Source organism: Meriones unguiculatus, chromosome 5 (assembly GCF_030254825.1).
Source record: "Meriones unguiculatus strain TT.TT164.6M chromosome 5, Bangor_MerUng_6.1, whole genome shotgun sequence".
NCBI classification, from domain to species: domain Eukaryota; kingdom Metazoa; phylum Chordata; class Mammalia; order Rodentia; family Muridae; genus Meriones; species Meriones unguiculatus.
The window spans coordinates 116669241-116687711 of record NC_083353.1 but is presented as its reverse complement, the minus strand read 5'-3'; the positions used below and the strand labels follow the sequence as shown (position 1 = coordinate 116687711).

The window sequence follows — 18471 nt, the reverse complement described above, 5'->3', positions numbered from 1 at the left end:
GAGCCTTGGGGCTCAGGTCTTTAGATTCTGTATTCCAGAAGGATAGAGAACCCAGGGCCATCTTCAGCAACCTGATTTGACTCCATCTTAACAGCAAAAACAAGAAGGGAAGAATTCATATAGTAGTTTAGAGGTAGACCACTTGCCCATCATGTGCCAGGCTCAGAGTTCAATCCCCAGTACCACAAACAAACAACAGACAGGCAGGCAGACAGACAAACAGATTAATTTCAGAATATGTAGCTGTCAACTAGTGCTATCGATTTCCCCCAAACAACTCAGTAGCCATCAAAGCTGCCATTAGGAACCTTTGTGAGACAGCTTTAGGTTGGAGATAAAACCTGTCAGTGCTTTGGGGCACTAGGTGGCTTCTGCTCTTGACATAGTCCCATCACAATGTGGCCCCGGTGTTTCTGTATGTCACCTGCAATTTATGGCCTCACAAATTGGTTAGTTTTTCCCCTACTCTCAGCCCTAATGCATCTCTTCCTCCTTCTCCTTTTCCCTTCTCCAAGAGGGTACCAGCAAGATCCTTGGCCATGGCTGTACTTGGGTGTATCCCTATGCCAAGCAGCCAGACTAGACTATGAAGGAGGCGGGGGGGTCACATCTGCTCCCCCTGCAAACTCAGAAGTGCTTTGAATATGTCTTGGGGCTACGGGACTCCACTCTGCAAAGATGCCCGTTGCCCACTTTCACTGCTGCCCTGTGGCCCTTCTTCCTATTCATGTTTTCTGAGATAGGAGGGAGAATGTTTGCCCCTGCAGTGCTCTTTCTCCCCACACCGCCTTCTTTCTCTGTAGCATCTCACTGAGCCTTCTGGGAAAACACTTGCCCTTCTTCACACACTTAATTGCTGTTTTCATAGCTATTAACACTGCCGAGTGTGACACTTTATTATAATTAAGACTCTGTTTTGACCAGACTTCTGCCTGGAGACATCTATTTGTGACATTATTGAGAGGTGGGGTAGCAGAGGCCAGGAGCTCCTCTGAAGCTTATTCCCTGAGGATCCTTGTTCTATCTGGGGTTGCCTAAGGCCAAGGCAGTGAATTTTCTTGAGGTCTCAAGGGTACAAATGAGAAACAAAGAACCCTTCCAGCAATAGTGCTTGGGCTCTGGGGCATCACTGGGGATAACTGTGGCTGAGCTGTGGACCAGAGCAAGCACCTGAGCCCCAGGCCTTTGTGTCCCCAGAGCCCAGCCTGGTATGATTCATTTCCCACAAATGGGACCCATCTGCCTCTCTGTTGTTGTCACTCCAATACATGGCTTCTTTGCCCTTTGCCTGGAAGCCTTTTGTTCCCTCAGAGGCCCCATTAAGATGCAAATGTCTCTAGGACCCTTGGAACTCTGTCAGCTAACACAAGTCTTGACAGCTGACATTTGGTTGATGGATAGTCTAAGAGACTGTCTGGAGATGTGATTCCTGCTAGATGATTTGTGTGTGTGTGTGTGTGTGTGTGTGTGTGTGTGTGTAAGCATGACTATAAGTTTGAGGTACATGGACTTCAGTATACAAATCACTAGTGGTCTTCTCTGTTTTGTGGTTGCTGCTCACTGTGGTCACTGGCTACTTTGGGTTCTGTACACCTAAAGCAAAGTTATTGATTAAAACGTCTCTGCTAGGCCTGGTGGTATTCCAGCACTTGGGAGGTAGAGGCACAAGATCAGAGTTCAAGGCCAGTTTCACCTACATAGTGAATTAGAGACCAGCCCAGTCTTTGTGAGACTCTGTCTCAAGAACAAAAACCAATCCAAACACAACAAATCTATGACTTCCTATTTCTGAATTCCTTTTTCCAGGAGTAGTGAATTCTGCACCTAATTATTATTATATAGAAAATATCTTCCCCCCATCTTTCCCATGGGAAAGATGGCAAAGGGGCTACTTTGCTGGAAGACCCTGGGGGATAGAGAAAAACCCCTTTACCAAGAGGGTCAGAGACAGGCAAGTGTAGTCAGACTAGATAGTGAAATGCGATTTTCACACAGCAGGGTGGCTTCATTCAGAGTGTCACAGCAGAGCCAGTGTGAAACCAGTAACACATTGATCCCTTCATAGTTTCCCAAATTAATGACTTCGGAAACACCTAGAGGGTGTGGAGGTAAAAGCTTATATAAGTTTCCCTAAGTAATGTGTGTGTGTGTGTGTGTTTGCATCTGTATGTGTATCTATGTGTGTCTGCATTCATGTATATATATGTGTGCATGTGCTCACACGTGTTCATGTGAAAAGTGACAAAAAAAGAAATGGAAGTAATAGATGTGGAAATTTACAAGATCTGGGTGTAAGTCATAGGGAGTCATTGGAGGTTGTAGACCAAGAATGACACAATTTAAGTGGGTGGGTGGCTATGAAAGAAAGGCCAGGAAGGAAGGAAAGGCTCCAGGCAGGGAGGGCTGTTCTGGGAGTTTGCTGAGCACCATGCCTGTGGATGCTGAATTACATACCAAGGGCACACAGACAATGAGATCCAGCTTCTGTCCCCTGAAGGATCCATTCTGGTGGCAGGGGCTGAGGATGGAGGTGACAGGACCCCTACAGAAGAGCAGAAGGTTAAGCTGGGCTGGTGGCTGAGGATCAAAAGAGAAAGATGCAGACACTTTGAAAGGACCTGGATGAGAAGGAGGCAGGAGAGTCACCAAGTGCTTACACACACCATTAATCACTGCTCAGTTCCCCCTGAGCTACAGGGAACTTACAATGAGGTGTGGCTTGGAGGAACCCTGAACCCTGAGAAAGTTTGTCAGACACACCCTCTGAAGTGGTTTCCTACCATGGAGCAGTCCCTCCCCCCCCCCAGGCTGGGTCTCTGCTGACAGGATGGGGTAGGGATAAGCCTTGAATGCAATCAGAACCCTGCAGCATTGCGATTCCCAACAGGAGGGTGAAGAGCCTGGTGCGATCAACATTACACTTGGTTTAGAAAAGTTAGGGTGATAAGGGGTCAGAAATTATGATGAGAGAAACACAGGAAGCTGGGAGCAGCCCACGCTATGGAGAAGGTTACAGGGTCCATGTCAGCTGGGGCGGACACTCAGTTTGCCCTGTGGGAGGAGGTCAGGGCAGCAAGTGTGGGAAACTCTCCACTGATTCTGAAGACTCCTGGACATGGGAGGTGGACTCTATGGTGGGGAGAGGACCAGCATTCCTGGGCTGTCACACAGGACAGGATGTCACTTATCAGGACGAATAGGAAGTTTTATACCATCTATGACGGCCCCCATAGGACCAAGGCTCACTCTCTGGTAGTTCTCACTCTCCAACTTTGGGCTTTAGAAACTATGCAGTGTCCACCTCTCGGAAGGCTCCACCTGACTCTGAAGCCCAGCCTCTCCCTTCAGCTACTAGAGAACTTCACTTTCTAAGCCTGCATCTGCCCTCTTCCTAGGCAATCTGAGAGTGCTTGCCCACCTCCAGGGGACATGGTGGCTCATTCAGCTCCCACCAAGACTGAGATCTGCTTCATTCCTATGACTCTGTTTCCTCTTCACAAGTCCTATGATACTTTTAATTTTTTTAATGATTTTAAAAACACAGAGTGATGGCAGCCCTTTACCCAATGCCATTTTGTGTCTTCATGAGTCTTGTTGCTGGGTCTCTGGAGCACTGCCTGGAGTCACCAGACACACAGGTGTGTGGCTGTCTTTTTGAGAGTCCCCCAAATGCTGTTTCTTGCCACACACCCCAACACGAGGAAAGGCCTTCTTTGAGTTTCACTGGCATCTGTCTGGATGCCTCTTAAGCCCCCAGTAGGTTTTCCTGTCTCAGGACAGCCAATCAACAGCAGGTCAGTCAGCATCCTTCATACACGGAAGAACAGCACACAGAGAACCATCTCTCCATTATACTCGCTCCCCGTGTAACATTGATTTTCAGTCACTCCCCCGCTAAACTTGCAAGAATTATTAGTTCTTTGTGTTCTGCTTTCCCCAGTCCACACTGAGACTTCTCGCCTCCTGTTTTCCCCCCTTATTTACTTTTTAAAACCTGGTCAACTTTGTTATAAATGGTCAGCTAAACTTCCCTCAGAGGAAACACTTACTGTTCACAAAAAAAGGAAAATGGTCGGGGTCAGGGAATGGGTCCTTTGATTCATGGGAGACCTGGATGCTCCTCCTGTTTTGATTGAGTAGGTCTGTGGTGACTCTTCTTTGCCCCTCCCAGAGTTTTCTCCCAGGTAATAAAGATGCTGGTCATGGAAGACCCACACTTTGTGAAGGTAGCAATGCTTGTTTGGGCACTGGAATCCACTCCAACTTGCTTTGGTGACCTGTAGTCTCCTCGTTCACGCTTGTCTCAGCCTTCATCTCCTCCAGCCTCCTCCCCCAGCACATGGACCTTCCTGGTTCTGTTCTGCTCAGATTTAGATTCAATTTCACTTGCAACATTCTCCAAGCATCCTCTACCTTAGAAAGGATGAAGGAGGTAGTTGGAAGGGTGGTGGGTATACCCGGGAGTCACCCCAAAGCAGTGGGTAACCCTTTTCTCTAGGGGTGAGGCCACTGGGCCTCGGCATGGCAGAGGTTGTAAGCCTCTGGCTTCTCTCTCCCCTGGGCTGCAGGAAGTGGACATTTACACTGTGAAGACGGAAGAGCTGTCCTTCACATCTGCCTTCTGCCTGCAGATACAGCGAAACGACTACGTTCACGCCCTCGTCACCTATTTTAATATTGAATTTACCAAGTGCCACAAGAAAATGGGTTTTTCTACAGGTGAGCTCTCTACCAGTTTTCTAGAACTTTCCCTCTGTGCTTCCTTAAGGCTTATGGGTAGAAACCAGGTCTGGCTTTAACTTGTCCAGACATCAGTTTCAACTCTGACTTGACATCTCACAAGCTTTCTCCACCTGGGGAGAGGATACAGCCCCCACACTCTCAGCTTCCCAAGGTAAACACGATAAAGGTAGAGTTTACAGAGCTGAGAGCTGGCATGGGTGCCCCCCAGGGATGCACTCTGGCCTCTCCTTAGCTCTTCTGTTCTTGTGGTCTCTAAAGAAAGAGCGACTTGCTGTGAGACATGGTATAGTTCCAGAATACAGACTCAGCCTGTGATAAAACAACATGAGGTAGTTTTTAGGAGGAGAATGGACAGTGACCAACGGGACCATTGTGAAGGAAAACACTCTGGAGGAGCAAGCATGGGCAGAGGTCAGACAGATCACTGTGTTGACTTACATGCTCACATTAATCTTAACAGTATCTTGTGTCTGAGCGCTCATGTGGGCGCACCTGTGTCAGCACGTGAGTATGGAGGCCATCCTAGTTTGCTTTCTGTTGCTGAGGTAAACAGCATGGCCAAAAACAACCTGAGGAGAAAAGTATCTATTTAATCCTACAGCTTATTGTTTACCGTGGAGGGAAGCCAAAGCAAGAACACAGACAGGAACTCAAAGGACACTGCTTGCTGGCTTGCTCTCAGGTTCATATTCACCTCCTTTTTTGTACATCCCAGATACACCTGCCTAGGGTTAATTGATGTGGCTGAGTCTTCCCACATCAGTTAGCAATCAAGAATGTGCCTCATAGACACGCCTACAGGCCAATCTGATAAAGGTAGTCCCTGGCAGTTCAGAATGTCATGTCCCTACCTGGGGCCAGAGATAGACTTAGATTGCTTAGTTTTGACCAATAATCCAAGTCCTGCTGTTTCAGCTTCTGCGTTAACAAGCTGCTGAGTAGGAGGGAGGGCTCATCCATTCACCTCCAACACCGGGTAGGGGCAAGACAGGAGACATGGACCGGGTGAGGGCAGGTGTGTTGTGGCATGCATGTACATGGGGCCGTGAGAAGGCATCACTGCAGAGTTGATTCTCTCCTTCTGCCTTTATGTGGGTTCCAGGGGTCAAATGCAGGTCTTCAGGCTTATGGGGCGAGCATCTTTGCTGATCCATCTTACTGTTCCTGTCCTCTGGGAATTCTTCAAGTCTATGTTTGTCTGATTAGCATTTATTGAGAAGATTCTGTGTGAGGGGTAAGCACAGCATAGAGCCTCTGATGTTAGCCCCTTCTGGCCCTAGGACAGCCTCTATGCACAAGTGGAAGATGTGTGCAGAGGTGATGGCCTCTATGGAAGACAACACATAGCTCTCACTGGGCTATGAATTGACCTCTTTCTTTCCTTCCTGCTTTTTCCATCTGCATCCATTCTTCATTAAGTCCGTGGTTGTGTTCCCAGAAGATCACTTCCACTGTCTTTGTCTGCTTTTTGTTGCCATAACAAAACATCTGAGTCCGGATAACTTATGAAGAGTACACATTTATTTGGCTCATGGTTCTGGAAGTTGGCAAGCCCAAAAACATGGTGCTTGCATTGGTGTGGCATCAAATGAGGCTTCTGTGCTACATCTTGACATGGTTGAGGGTACCAAAGGGGAGGAGGAAGAGAGGGAGGCAGAGAGAGAGAGAGAAAGAATTAGTGAGAGCTTTCCTATATAACAGCATACTCCTATGATGTGGTGGTTTGAGTAAGAATGGCCCCTGTTGACTCATGTATTTGACTGCTTAATTACCAGGGAGTGGAACTTTTGGGGAAGGATTAGGAGGTGTGGTCTTGTTGGAGGAAGCATGTCACTGAGAGTGGGCTCTGAGCTTTCAAAAGCCCGTACCAGGACCAGTCTCTCTTTCCCTGTCTGCTATCTGTGGATCAGGTGGCACAGCTCTGCCACTGCTCCAGCACCACATCTGTCTGCTTCCTACCATGATGATCATGGACTAACCCTCTGAAACTGTAAGCAAGGCCCCAATTAGATGCTTCCTTTCGTAAGAGTTGTTTTGGTCATGGTGTCTCTTCACTGCAACAGAGCAGTAACTAAGATACATGATAACCCATAGATCCATCCATCCATGATTGGATTTGTTTATCTATGAGGACAGAACCCCAAGACCAATCACCCCCACCCCCAAAGATTTCAGCTCTCATCATCAATGCGCTCACTGAAGATCACGTTTCCAACACACAAGTTTTGGCAGACATATTCAAACCCTGTCCTCTGCCTAGTCTGCCTCGAGAGGTGCCTCATTGCCTTTGGGCCGAGCACAAGAGAGCGCCATGGTTTGTCCCTAGCCCTCCACTGGGCCCTCGGACTTCTTGCTATGTATACCCGAGCTCCTTCCCATCACTCTCACTCACAGGACAGCCTCTCTGAGCTCCCTCCCCCCACCATGCCTTAGGCTCAGGAGACTTCTTCATCACTGGGTCATTGCTTCTGCATGTTCATTAGGGTTGTGATCCAGGAAGAGGGGGTTCTTTTCTCAGAGGGCTCTTGTTACCCCTTTCTTTCTGTGACAGTTTGCTTGAATGGCCAGGACAAAGGTCCACAGGTGCAGTATCCTCCATATGAGTTCCTAGAAACTGTGAGTGTGCCTTTAGGAGAAGAGTAGGTGTGCTAGTGGCAAAGGGAATGTTCTATCAGAGGTAATTACTTATTTCTTAGATATGTCAGGGTGGAGATTCATTTTCACCTGTGGATAGGAGGCAGACAATTCCTAGAATCCAACAGCAGGTGTGGTGGTGCACACCTTCAATCCCAACACTTGGGAGGCAGAAACAGGCGAATCTCTGTAAGTTTGAGGTCAGCCTGGTCTACATAGTGAGATCCAGGCCAGCCAGGGATACATAGTGAGACCTTGTCTCAAAACAAACAAATCCTGACCAATTTTAGAAAATCTTGTTCTGGATTTTGTTTCCTTTGACTATTAAGGCTACCAAGGTCTCCTGGGCTCTATCAACTAGGCCAGCACTAGTGCTCTCTTACCCTTGGAAAAACCAGAGATCTTCCTGATCTGGGCCATTGCTAAGGGTTGCCCTCCTTCACCAATAAGTAGGTGAGCTGAGCTCTTTTTCCCAGTGGGCAGGAGCAGCCTGGAGAGGAGAAGTAAGATTCTGCTTGAACTTGAGGGATAAAGAAGACTCATTCTTGCAACAAAGAGAGATGGTTGGTGGTGCAGGAGCCACAACCACCTAGCTTTGTCTCTCCCATCTTCAGATGATGATAGCTCAGAGCCTACCCTGTGGGTGATGAGAGAATCAGTAGCAGGGGCACTCTGGGAAAAGCTTTGGGTATCTAAAGCCAGAATCCAGCCCCATGATTCTCACTAAGGCTTCTCTGTCTACTGAACTTCTGTGGAAGTAGGTTTGACATTCTAATGGCTCCATGAGCAGGAGGCTTGGTTAAAGCTCAGCTCAGACTCAAGGCTGTTGCCTCTGGGATCCCTGAAACCAGGCTTAGTTCCCTCTGTCTGCTGACTATCCCCATACTGTTACCCCACTCATGCTGAAAGCCATGGTAAACCTAGGGGGAAGTGTATCCAGGTGGAGACATCAGCAAGCCATAGCCCCTTTTGTTTGTATAGAACTCCATAAAGCTGGGCTCAAGGAGAATGCTTGTGATCCTGTAAGTCTTTGATTCCTGTGTCTTGTGCACTGACCCTCAAAGTGTAGTCTGTGGACGATAGCCTCAGCAGCCCTCAAGGTCAAGGAAGGTGTCATCCTAGACCCACCAATCCAGAATCTCTGCAGGTGTCCCAGCCACCTGTGCCTTGGCAAAACCTCCAGGTGGCCATGGCTCCTACCTGAGTTTGAGAAGCACTGCCCTCCTGCAAGACTAACTTGAACTAGACAGTAAGAGCTCAGCTGAGCCTGACTCCCTCCCGGCACGGCAAGCCTATCTCCTCAGCAAGATGAGCACCTGCACTCACTGAGTCTTCAGACCTCTTGTAAACTCTGATCCTTCTTGCTGAAATCTGGAGGAAACAATGTGGACAGTTAGCTCTCTTGGGAGGTTAGCCCCAGCTTCCCTATCTAATAGTCAAAGACTTCTTTGCTAGACCATCTGGTCTTAGCAGGGGACTCTACTCAGAGTCTTTACCCTGGCCACTGGCAGGGTGATCTCATTTGGCTTTCAGGATCACAGACACATACAATTTGATAAATCCCAATGTTTGGCTCAAGATGTGCTATCACAGTTGAACCACACATGCATGATTCACTCCTGGCTTACTTGTTTATTAATGTAATGAGTACTCATGAACCCACCACCTAACTTGACAACTAAGGTGGAGGTGAATTATTAACTAGGATAGAACTAAATTATTAACTAAATTATTTGCAATGCAAAGAGTAGCTAGAAATAAATTTATTATTATTTCTGTTGGAATATAAGTGTGCGAGTTGTTGAGCAAAACGTAATTAAAATATCAGCTAAAATGGATGAATAAATGATACATGGTTATATTTATAATTAATAAATGTAAATGAACTAATTCATTTCATGGAAGGAGTCCCTGTGAGCCTGCCTCAGAACTTAGAGGCTTAGATGCTATCAGGATCGCTGCTTTTTTTTTTTTTTTTTTTTTTTAATCTAAGCGTCCCACTTCTAGCCATCCTATGTCCTGGCTATGGAAAAAAAAAAAAAAAAGGAGTTTTAACACAAATCATGCATGTGCAAAACCAAGCTATTGGTCGTGGGAGTTTGGGGAAGCATTCCTCCCCTCTCTGGCACGTGCACCTCCCTGCTGATTGCCCACTGAGTTTCTCATCTCAGACTGAGTGCAGCCAGCTTTGGGAGACCCACTCAAAAAAGGAAATCACATACACAGTAGCTTGGAAATGATGCCTGCTAATGGTTCTGGCTGCTTTACAGCACCCAGCAGAAACTATCTCAAACGGGCAGAAGCACCCAAGGCTCCGGGCTCTGCCAGCCAGGGCACAGCTGTCCCTGTCCCCTTGAACTCATCCTTTGTGGGTGTAGGAGGAGATTTGATGCTGCCGTGCAATCCAGGAAAGCTGTGAGGTGGGTGGAACGCAGTGGCCCTAAGAGAAGCTGGCTTCAAATATTAGTTTTTCCAAGGTAGGATGATAATCACCAGAACCGACCTTGAGCTGGAGACTTTCTGGTTCTCAGGCAGCCTCTTTCCGGATTTGCCATCCTGTGGCACTGACTCATTTTCCAGGTCAAAAAAGCCTCTCAGTACACAGTCTTTAATTTCCAAAAACAGCTCACTAGACAATGCAGCTCTAAATATACAGCGAGAAAAATTATTATAGCTTACAAAGAAATACTAATTACTTAACCACTAGGAAGTGAAGCAGGAAGCTGAATTCTTTTCCTCAAAACACAGGAGGATAATCTTGTAAGAGGCCGATCCCATCGACTCCCATGGCTGCCTGTGTTTCTACTCCTCACCCAAGGCCGTAGCTCCCACCGTTCTGCTTGCACTATCCACTACTTCCTGAAAGTCTTCTAAGGGTACAGGATCTGCAGAAAGGGAATGCAAAGCTGTGTTCATCTTAGGCATTGTTGGACAAATTCAGAGCCATACCTGGCCTATGACAGATATCCTAAGCCAAAGACCTTTGAATGTATGTTCTGATATTTAAAGCATTGCAAACAGTATTGGTCATAATCATCCCAAAAGGTAGAGTGAAAGTCGTCAGTATCTACAAGCAAGGTGGCTGGGCTGACACGTGGGTCCAGAATCTTCCCAAGAGCAACTCATCCTCATAACAACCGAAAGCTGTGCCATCCTGGGTTGTGGGTTGGGTCTGGGGAGGGAGGAAAGCTTAATCACTGATGAAGAGAGCTGTAAACATCATTCATAGCCCCATCTGCACTGTGTCACACTGAGTGCCACCCCTTGCACTGTAGCCTTCCAGACACCCCGGGCGTTCTAGAGCACCAGAGTCAGGCCGTGTATCTTTGCAGGTATCCCTCAGCTTACAGATGGATACTCACACACCAGTTCATCTCATGACTCACCACCAGCTGCCATGGCTTACAAGTCCCCTAATGTGGTTTTGTCATAACTAATAGGTTGCAAGTGGGGTGTCCATATGATTCAGATTTTAATTCAGGATGCTTTGGCAAGCAGAGGGGAGATCTAGTGATGATTGTGCCAGGTGAACAGGCAGAAACCATGTTCCTAGGCACAGAGGGATGTATGGCCACTCTTCACTATCCGTCTCACCCAAACAACATCTCAGGGGATAGATATCATGACCTATTTTCCACATGGTGCCACGGAATTTTCAGGGTCATAGTACAAGTACAAACCTGTGGCAAAGAAGGGCTTATGGTCCTTCCCACAACATCTACCCAGGAGAATGCAAGAGAAGACAGCCACTTTAGCCATGGGGGCAAATATTATGTCTTGGCATGTGTGTCCCCTCTGTGTCCCACCTTCCCAGAATTGCTGAATCAAAAATGCAAAACAAAGCAGAGCCAAGCCTCTTAATTTCTGCTGGTCCTACTGGACACAGTGGAAAACCCAGAGAAGAAACCATAAGACAGTTAGGCCATGCCTACTGGCTCAGTATGGAAATGATATGTTTGGAGAGGTTATTAATGTTTTGAAACAATGTTCCTTCTACTCTGGTTGGCATGCATGCTTTGGGGCCATTTGCCGGAGGCAGACTGGCCTTACTGGCCTGCAGATTTAAGCCAGGGAAGTTCAGATCCTCGAAGGTCTCTGATTGGATGATAGAGGAAGCAGCTTGAGTCCCCTTAACTGAAGGTCTTTAGGAACGAAGAGACACCTGCCTGAGTGGGTGGAGGTGGAGATGGGGGCGAGAGTGCTGTCAGTCACACTCCGGCATTCTGCGTACACAGCCAGAACTTGTCTTTTAACAGTTTATTTAGAGGTAATTGGCAGGAAGCGTGCTGAGAGCAGGTGGTCTGCAGACAGCAGCGTGCCTGGCAGGCTGGGTGTTAGGTGGGCTTGAGGCCTCGGGGTCTGGAAGGCACAGGCTGTGGTATCTTGGTCCCACGTCTCCTCCAGATGCTCAAGCTGTGCTTTCTCCTGTGACCTTGAGTTTTCATTGATTTCCAAATGCACACACCAAAGGCTGCTTTAGTCTCTATCTGACCACTGACATTTGATCAAGCCAGCTCATTACAAACAACAAAGGAGGGGAAAGGGCCTCTTTGCCATCATTAAAATAGATCTTGGGGTTTTGAAAGATCTTTGAGGTCACCCTGTCTGACTTGGTGCATAACAATTGAACTCACTTTGAGTGGTGACACCTGGGGAGAAACCAGCAACTCCTGTGACTGGCAAACAGCTCCAGTTCTTCCTGCAGTTGCATGGCTGAGTCCTAGTCACTCCCAAAGCCACGTGTAAGGCACATGTAAGAGTCCCGTGCAGCAGTCTTGGATGTGTGAAAGGCCCTTATATACTTTCTAAGTCTTGTTGCTGTTTGCTTTTGGTTTTAAACAAGCAAGAAAGTCCACCAGAGGGAAACAAGGTTCTAAGTCAAAAGGAACAAGGCTTCTGTAGCCCACAGGTTTCATCACTGTCTGCTTCATCAGTGTTCACTTGGCACTTCTAGATTGAATTGTGGTGGGAACGGCTGGCCTGGCCCCTCTCTCTAGGAGCCTGCAAAGGATGTAAACGAGTGAGGGAGAAAGTTCACTCTGAAGCACGCTAGACATTGTGATGACATCAATTATGGATGCTCTTGGATGGAGTGGTCCAGGAAGGTTGGCCTTGGAGGATGAGGATGTAGTAAGCAGGGGAGGGAGGAGCACTCCAGAGGCAGTCACTGCATCCCAGCACACAGGGACCCTCTCAGTTAGCTGGAGACTACATGGAATTTAATGATAAATACCAGGGAGGTTCACCTACCATGATGACCTTGAACTATGCAGGGGGTTGGTCTGTGATCTATGCCCTTGTTTCTTTCTGGTACTGTTTGGAAGACAAGGCTGAAATCCTACCTCAGGGTGGCTGGGTACAACAACGGGGCAGACTCACAGGCAAGAGAAGCTGCTTGAAAGGATGGAGGGGTGTTGGTAAAGATAGGAAACTGGTTTTGGGTTGTTGAGTTTGTGTAAATCTATAAATGATGGAGATTGGATGGTCTGCTCTACACCTCTCACACTCCGAGTCCTCACTGCACTAACGCAGAAGCATGGAGAGGAGGATCACTTATGCTAATGAGCTTAGTTGGTGAGGTGCACCAGCTGCCTCTCTTCTAACCCCTCACTAAGGTCACCAGCTCTGTGGATGTGGGTCTGGGATGGGAGGGAGGGCATTGGGCTGAGTCGGGAGTTCTGGGGTTTGAACCCAACCCCTTGAGTGCTGGGGTATAGACAGCAATCAGTGAGACCCACAGAAAGCTTGGGACCTCTGTGTGGGTCCTGGGGCCTCAGCCGACCCTTGTTCACCTCTGACTCTTTCTTCTTCCCTCTCTCGTGTCTGTCCCCAGCCCCTGATGCCCCCTACACCCACTGGAAACAGACTGTCTTCTACTTGGAAGATTACCTCACTGTCCGGAGGGGGGAGGAAATCTATGGGACCATATCCATGAAGCCAAATGCCAAAAATGTGGTGAGTCTGAGGAGCCCCTGCATGGCCAGGGCCGGGTGACATGGAGTTGACTCCCGGGGAGCTCTCAGGAGTCACCCGTCCAGTCTAATGCCTTGTGTACACACAGAAAACTTCTGGGGGAGGCAGACAGCAGCTGCATTTGCAGGTGCCTGGGCCTAATTGGGTGACCTCCACCTTCAATCTTCCAAACCCCTGGAGGCTAGAGGCTTTCTGGACTCTGAACTTAACCTTGAGGACAGCTCCCAGAAACTCCCAGGAGGAACCTTTGGGAATAGCTGCTGTATAAATGGTCTCTGCCTCATTTAGGGTGAGCTGGGCCAGGAAAAGCAAGTGTCTGGTATAGAGGGAAGTGTTCATGGGGCATTTCTCCAGCTGGCCTAGCGGGGCCTTTCTGAGAAGCCCCTGTATCTTCGCAGATGCTGAAGATCTGTGGGGTGACTGAGGGCAAGGTCAGGAAAAACCCACTGACCTCAGGACTGCTTTCATGTGAGGACAGGAAGGCTTAGAGCCTGTCCTGTGGGGATAATGGGGCACCAGAATAGATTCCTGAGGACTGGCCATGGAAGCCCCTTAGCCAGAAATAACCCATGGCTACCTGTCACCATAGCACCAGGAGAGGTCCTATGCCTGGGAAGGGCTATGATTTCCTACCCCGACTCTTACTGCGGCCCTTTGTTCTTTCCCCACAGCGAGACCTCGATTTCACAGTAGACTTGGATTTTAAGGGACAGCTGTGTGAAACATCTGTATCTAATGACTACAAAATGCGCTAGCACACGTGGGAAGTTGCAGAGAGCGAGCGAGAAGAGGCACTCACTTGAGCCTGCCACGCTGCCCCAAGGAATACTGTTAGGAGGACCACACTCGACAACCAGAGCTTTCCACTCTGCCTCGAAGATGGGTGAACTTGCCCGGGACTCTCCTGAGCCCCACCATGACAAAGAGCCTCCAAATCCTCCGCTCTGCCCCGGAGCCCTTCTCAAAGGCTATGTTGTTGCCTGCCGTGCTGGGGCTGGGCTCTACGGCTGGAAGCATACCCATGTGCCCCCGTTGTCCTCCTAAACTGACTTTCCGGATCTTCCAAGTTTTGCATGCTGCAGACATCTAGGACAGGTTACTACTGCTAGAACCTGGAGGCATAGTGTCTTTGATAGCATAAGCCAGATTTTCTGTCTGTGCGGTGGTGTGTGTGTGTGTGTGAGTGTGTGTGTGTGCGTGTGTGTTCGTACAGCATATACATATATATATTAATTTACTTGCCCACAAACATCTGTATATTCATACATATACAGTTTCGTGGGCATACTTGGGTGTTCATTCCGAAGGGTGTGCGTGGGAGTGTGCGCGCGCGTGTGTATGTGTGAGCCTGAGTGTGTGCGCCTAGAATCTATATTACTCTCAGAGGAGGTCCTGTTGCTTTTGAATAGGAGTTTGTTTTGTGATTAGTTTTCCCCATCCTGATCCCTTAACAGATGTTCCGCAGCTATGAAAACACTCTCTGTACTAGCTCTGGTCTCGTTTTGACTAGACTGTGGCTCTGAATCCTGAGCACAGTACCACGGGCTCTGTGGGCGCTCAATAAACACACGTGAGAGAAGCTATGTGGGACACCCGTGTTTCTGATGCTCTGCAGTATAAGGGTGGCGTGTGGGGGGGGCAACAAAAGGCCTCAGCAGGCAGAAAATCATGCAGTGCAGCTCCTGCTTGTCTTTAAAGTTTGTTCTATGGGAGAAGCAGCTGGGAAGCTGAGTCAGCCTGAACACACCTTTCTGCAGATTCCTGCCTTGAGAGGGCAAGAGGGTCCTGGAGCTGTGAAGTTGAGGGTGCTGGAGAGGGGGGCAGGAACTCACCCATAGTGCTGTATATGTAGACCGGAAGCTACTTGTAGTTTGAAGACCTAGAGAGAAGCTTCCGACCCTGGTCTGAATATGGAAATAGAATTTCCACAGGATAGAAAGATGAAAAGACAAAACACAGGATGTGCTTTGTCAGGCTTGCTGGAGTGCTTAGTCTTCTGGGCTATTCTTTGGCCTCTGGACTGTTAGTCTCACCTGCTGTGGGAGAGACATTCCAAGTGTTGGGGAGAAGGGGATCCATTGAAAGATGGAGCTCATTGACCAGTGACGGAGCCCAGGAGGAGTCATCTGCAGAGGAGGGCCTTGGCTGTGCATGGGAGAGGCATGCCAGTGATGAATTGCTCAAGGTGGGGCTACCTGAATAGAGTGGGCTACAGGGGGTCAGGAACAGCATATCCCAGCACGGCCTAACTCTATAAAAGTCTCCCACAATCCTCTCCAGGACCCCAGACTCCAGTCCCTTGAGTTTTCTTCCAGGAGGGATTTATCACTTTTCTCTACTTTCATAAAACCAATGCACAGGCTATCCACCCTAGACAGGAACGAACCTGCATAAAGTCTATGGAGAGTCCTCCCATGACAACCAAATCTAATGGCAGTGTCTCTTTGGTTTCTTGAGCTCTCTGTTAGCAATTTTGTCAACTTCCCTAAAGCCTTGGAAGACAGATGCAAAAGCCTCATCATCCACTTTGTAGCTGACTTCTATCGGGGCCTAGTGAGGAGTCACAGAGTTAGTACAGAGCTGGGCCAGGCTCAGGACCACTTCCACCTGCCCTTCCCTGCCCTAGGCTGATTCTTTAGAGTTTTTACCTAAAAAATGAGGCTCTCAGTGTCTTTAGAAAAAGCATCAGTGAGAATTATGTAGTCATTTAATCTGCATATGCCAGGCAAGAAAAACTGAGAAACTTAAGAGGGGATAAAACCTTGAGTTAGAAAAAGAAATTTAATTGAAAAGGGGCATTCTGAGGACATTGGTGGGAAACCTATTAGTGAGCTTCCATTGCCAAGGCACTTGGAGAGGGCTTGTGTTCTGTTTACTTCAAGGGGCCTAGCCTTGAGTGCGGATGAATCCCACTTAAGGGAAAATACCAGCCAACAGGGGAAAGTCCATTGTTGCCAGAACTCATAGGCGCTAACAGGAAACCATCTTGTGGGAGTTACGGGTATCCACGACACTCTTCTATTCTTTCCTGCTGTCAGGGAAGAGCGCCATCCAAGGGACCTCCCCAGTCCTCATTTTCAGCCTCCTGGGATTGCCTTAGATCCTGTCTCATAGCCATTACTCTCTCCACAAAGGATTAAAGTGGCAGCTGTTTTCCCTCCTGCTACTGGAAGACCCCAATGGGAACTGTCTGGGTTTTCGGTTTGTTTTGGTGGTGGTTTTTGTTGTGTTTTCTGTGTATAAGATACAGTCCTGGTGTGAGAGCAGAGGTGCAGTAAAAATGACATCACTTCATCACCCCTCACCTCAGCTCATTGCTTTTCTTGTTGCTGAGGCTACATAGAACCTGTTAGTGACTTTCTCTCCTATCATTCTGATAGAGAACTTCTCATAGATCCATAAGCATGGATCCCCAGTGTGTCTTTTGCCATTGTGTGTGGTGGATGTGGTTGAATGAGGACCCCTGGGCACACTCTGAAGTTCAGGTTTGAAAGGTCTATCCTCCCCCAACTAGATTACAGGCTCCAAGGATGAGACATTTGTGAAGAGTGCAGAGCAGGGTCGGGGAGGTGGGGAGAGGGATCAGGACAACAGCAGAGCTCTGCAGACCCTCACTCCATGCAATGTCCCCATGGGCTTGTCCAGGATGTTGGCCTTCTAGTCCCTCGAGATGCTGACATTTTCTTTACTTTCATAAGTAAGACAGTCCATGGAGGCCATTTTTACCTGGACAATATGAGCAGATCTGAAGCCTTTGTCAGGCTTTGTCCCCACCGCTGGACAGCCAGAGAAAGCAGGACAGACAGTCCTCCCTATGTGGTAGTCCCTGGACTCATGATGCTGCCCCTTTTTTGATGCTAGCTAGGACAATCCTGTCCAGAACATGAGTCAAAGGACCAAGCAAAATTCCTGCCCTGACCCTGGCTGGGGAAGCGGTTTCTAGAAAGTCACCATTTACCTGTGAGTCCCTAGAGCAGTGGTTCTCAACCTCCCTAATGCCATGACCCTTTAATACAGTTCCCCATGTTGTGGTGACCACCCCCTCTCACATACCGTAAAATTATTTTTGCTGCTACTTTATAACTGTGATTTTGCTACTGTCGTGAATTGTAATATAAATATCTGTGTTTTCCAATGGTCTTAGGTGACCCCTGTGAATTGACCCCCCCAAAGTGGTCACGACCCACAGGTTGAGAACCACTGCTCAATAGCTTTACCATTGGCAAAAGAGATGGCATAAAGCATTTCTGGAGCTTCAAAGGCAAAGGAAACTCCAAGAGTCCCCACTGTCCTGATAGAGATGTTAAGTGTAAGATACACCTTGGACAATGGTCCGGAGGCCTGGGCTCATGGGGTCCGGAAGGGCAGTAGGCATTGCAGAACTTCAGTCAGTAGCAGTTATGGTCCCAGGCCTGCTGTCTTGACCTAGAGTTGGGAGCAGCATTACGGAGTGAACCAGAGCCCTGAGAAGAAGTGGCCCGCTTTGTGGCTTTGCTCCGTTAGTATTTGACAAGCTTGCAGAGGTCTTAAAAACCACTTCCCTGCCTCCTGTGTATGGGGGCTGATTGGCTTCCGAAGACCTATGTCTTTCCTTTTAAAAAAGACATGCCTCTGCCTCAGTCCTCCTCCCCAGGCCCTGTGGACTAGGATAGCCTTTCACCAGGCTTCTTGCCCACTTCCAGTGTCACAGAACCTTGGGGTGGGGCCCAGTCATTTAGAGTGAAGAGCAGGACTGTTGAAACACCATTTGGCATTGGAATTCAGAGGAGGCAGCTCTTCCCAGGGGAATTTTTTCCCCTAGGCATATTTAGTTTCAGTTAATAATGTATGGAGTTCGTATACACAGGCTACTTGTGCTTTTTGATGCCCAGCGTTAGTGGCTCAGCAGTCCATTCTGGAAATCATCGCTTGGAGCAGGGCAGGGACCAGGGTGAGAACTTAATTCTGATTGGTCATACCAAACCACGGAAGCCCTTGAGACACGTTTATCCAGTTTTAATGGGAAATAACCAGTCAATTTCCAACTGCCATAAATTGCTGTAACAACAGCACATCTACATAGCAATCAGAAGTCCCTGAAGACCAGAACCACAGTGGTCTTCTCTATGATCAGGGAAGGCT

At 48.2% G+C, this 18471-nt stretch overlaps 1 protein-coding gene across 4 annotated transcripts in view; it reads left to right on the top strand.

Moving 5' to 3' along the window:
• Prmt8 (protein arginine methyltransferase 8) overlaps positions 1-14933 on the top strand; it is an 82626-nt gene extending 67693 nt beyond the window's left edge. For 3 of the 4 annotated variants that reach the window (XM_060384250.1, XM_021637048.2, XM_021637049.2), the window contains 3 exons: positions 4569-4719; positions 13211-13332; positions 14022-14933. In XM_060384250.1, the coding sequence (XP_060240233.1) occupies positions 4569-4719; positions 13211-13332; positions 14022-14105 (357 nt within the window). In that variant the 3' untranslated portion in view covers positions 14106-14933. The remainder of the gene's footprint in view (positions 1-4568; positions 4720-13210; positions 13333-14021) is intronic. The other variant, XM_060384249.1, reaches the window with a different exon arrangement.
• The last annotated feature ends 3538 nt before the right edge of the window (positions 14934-18471 follow it).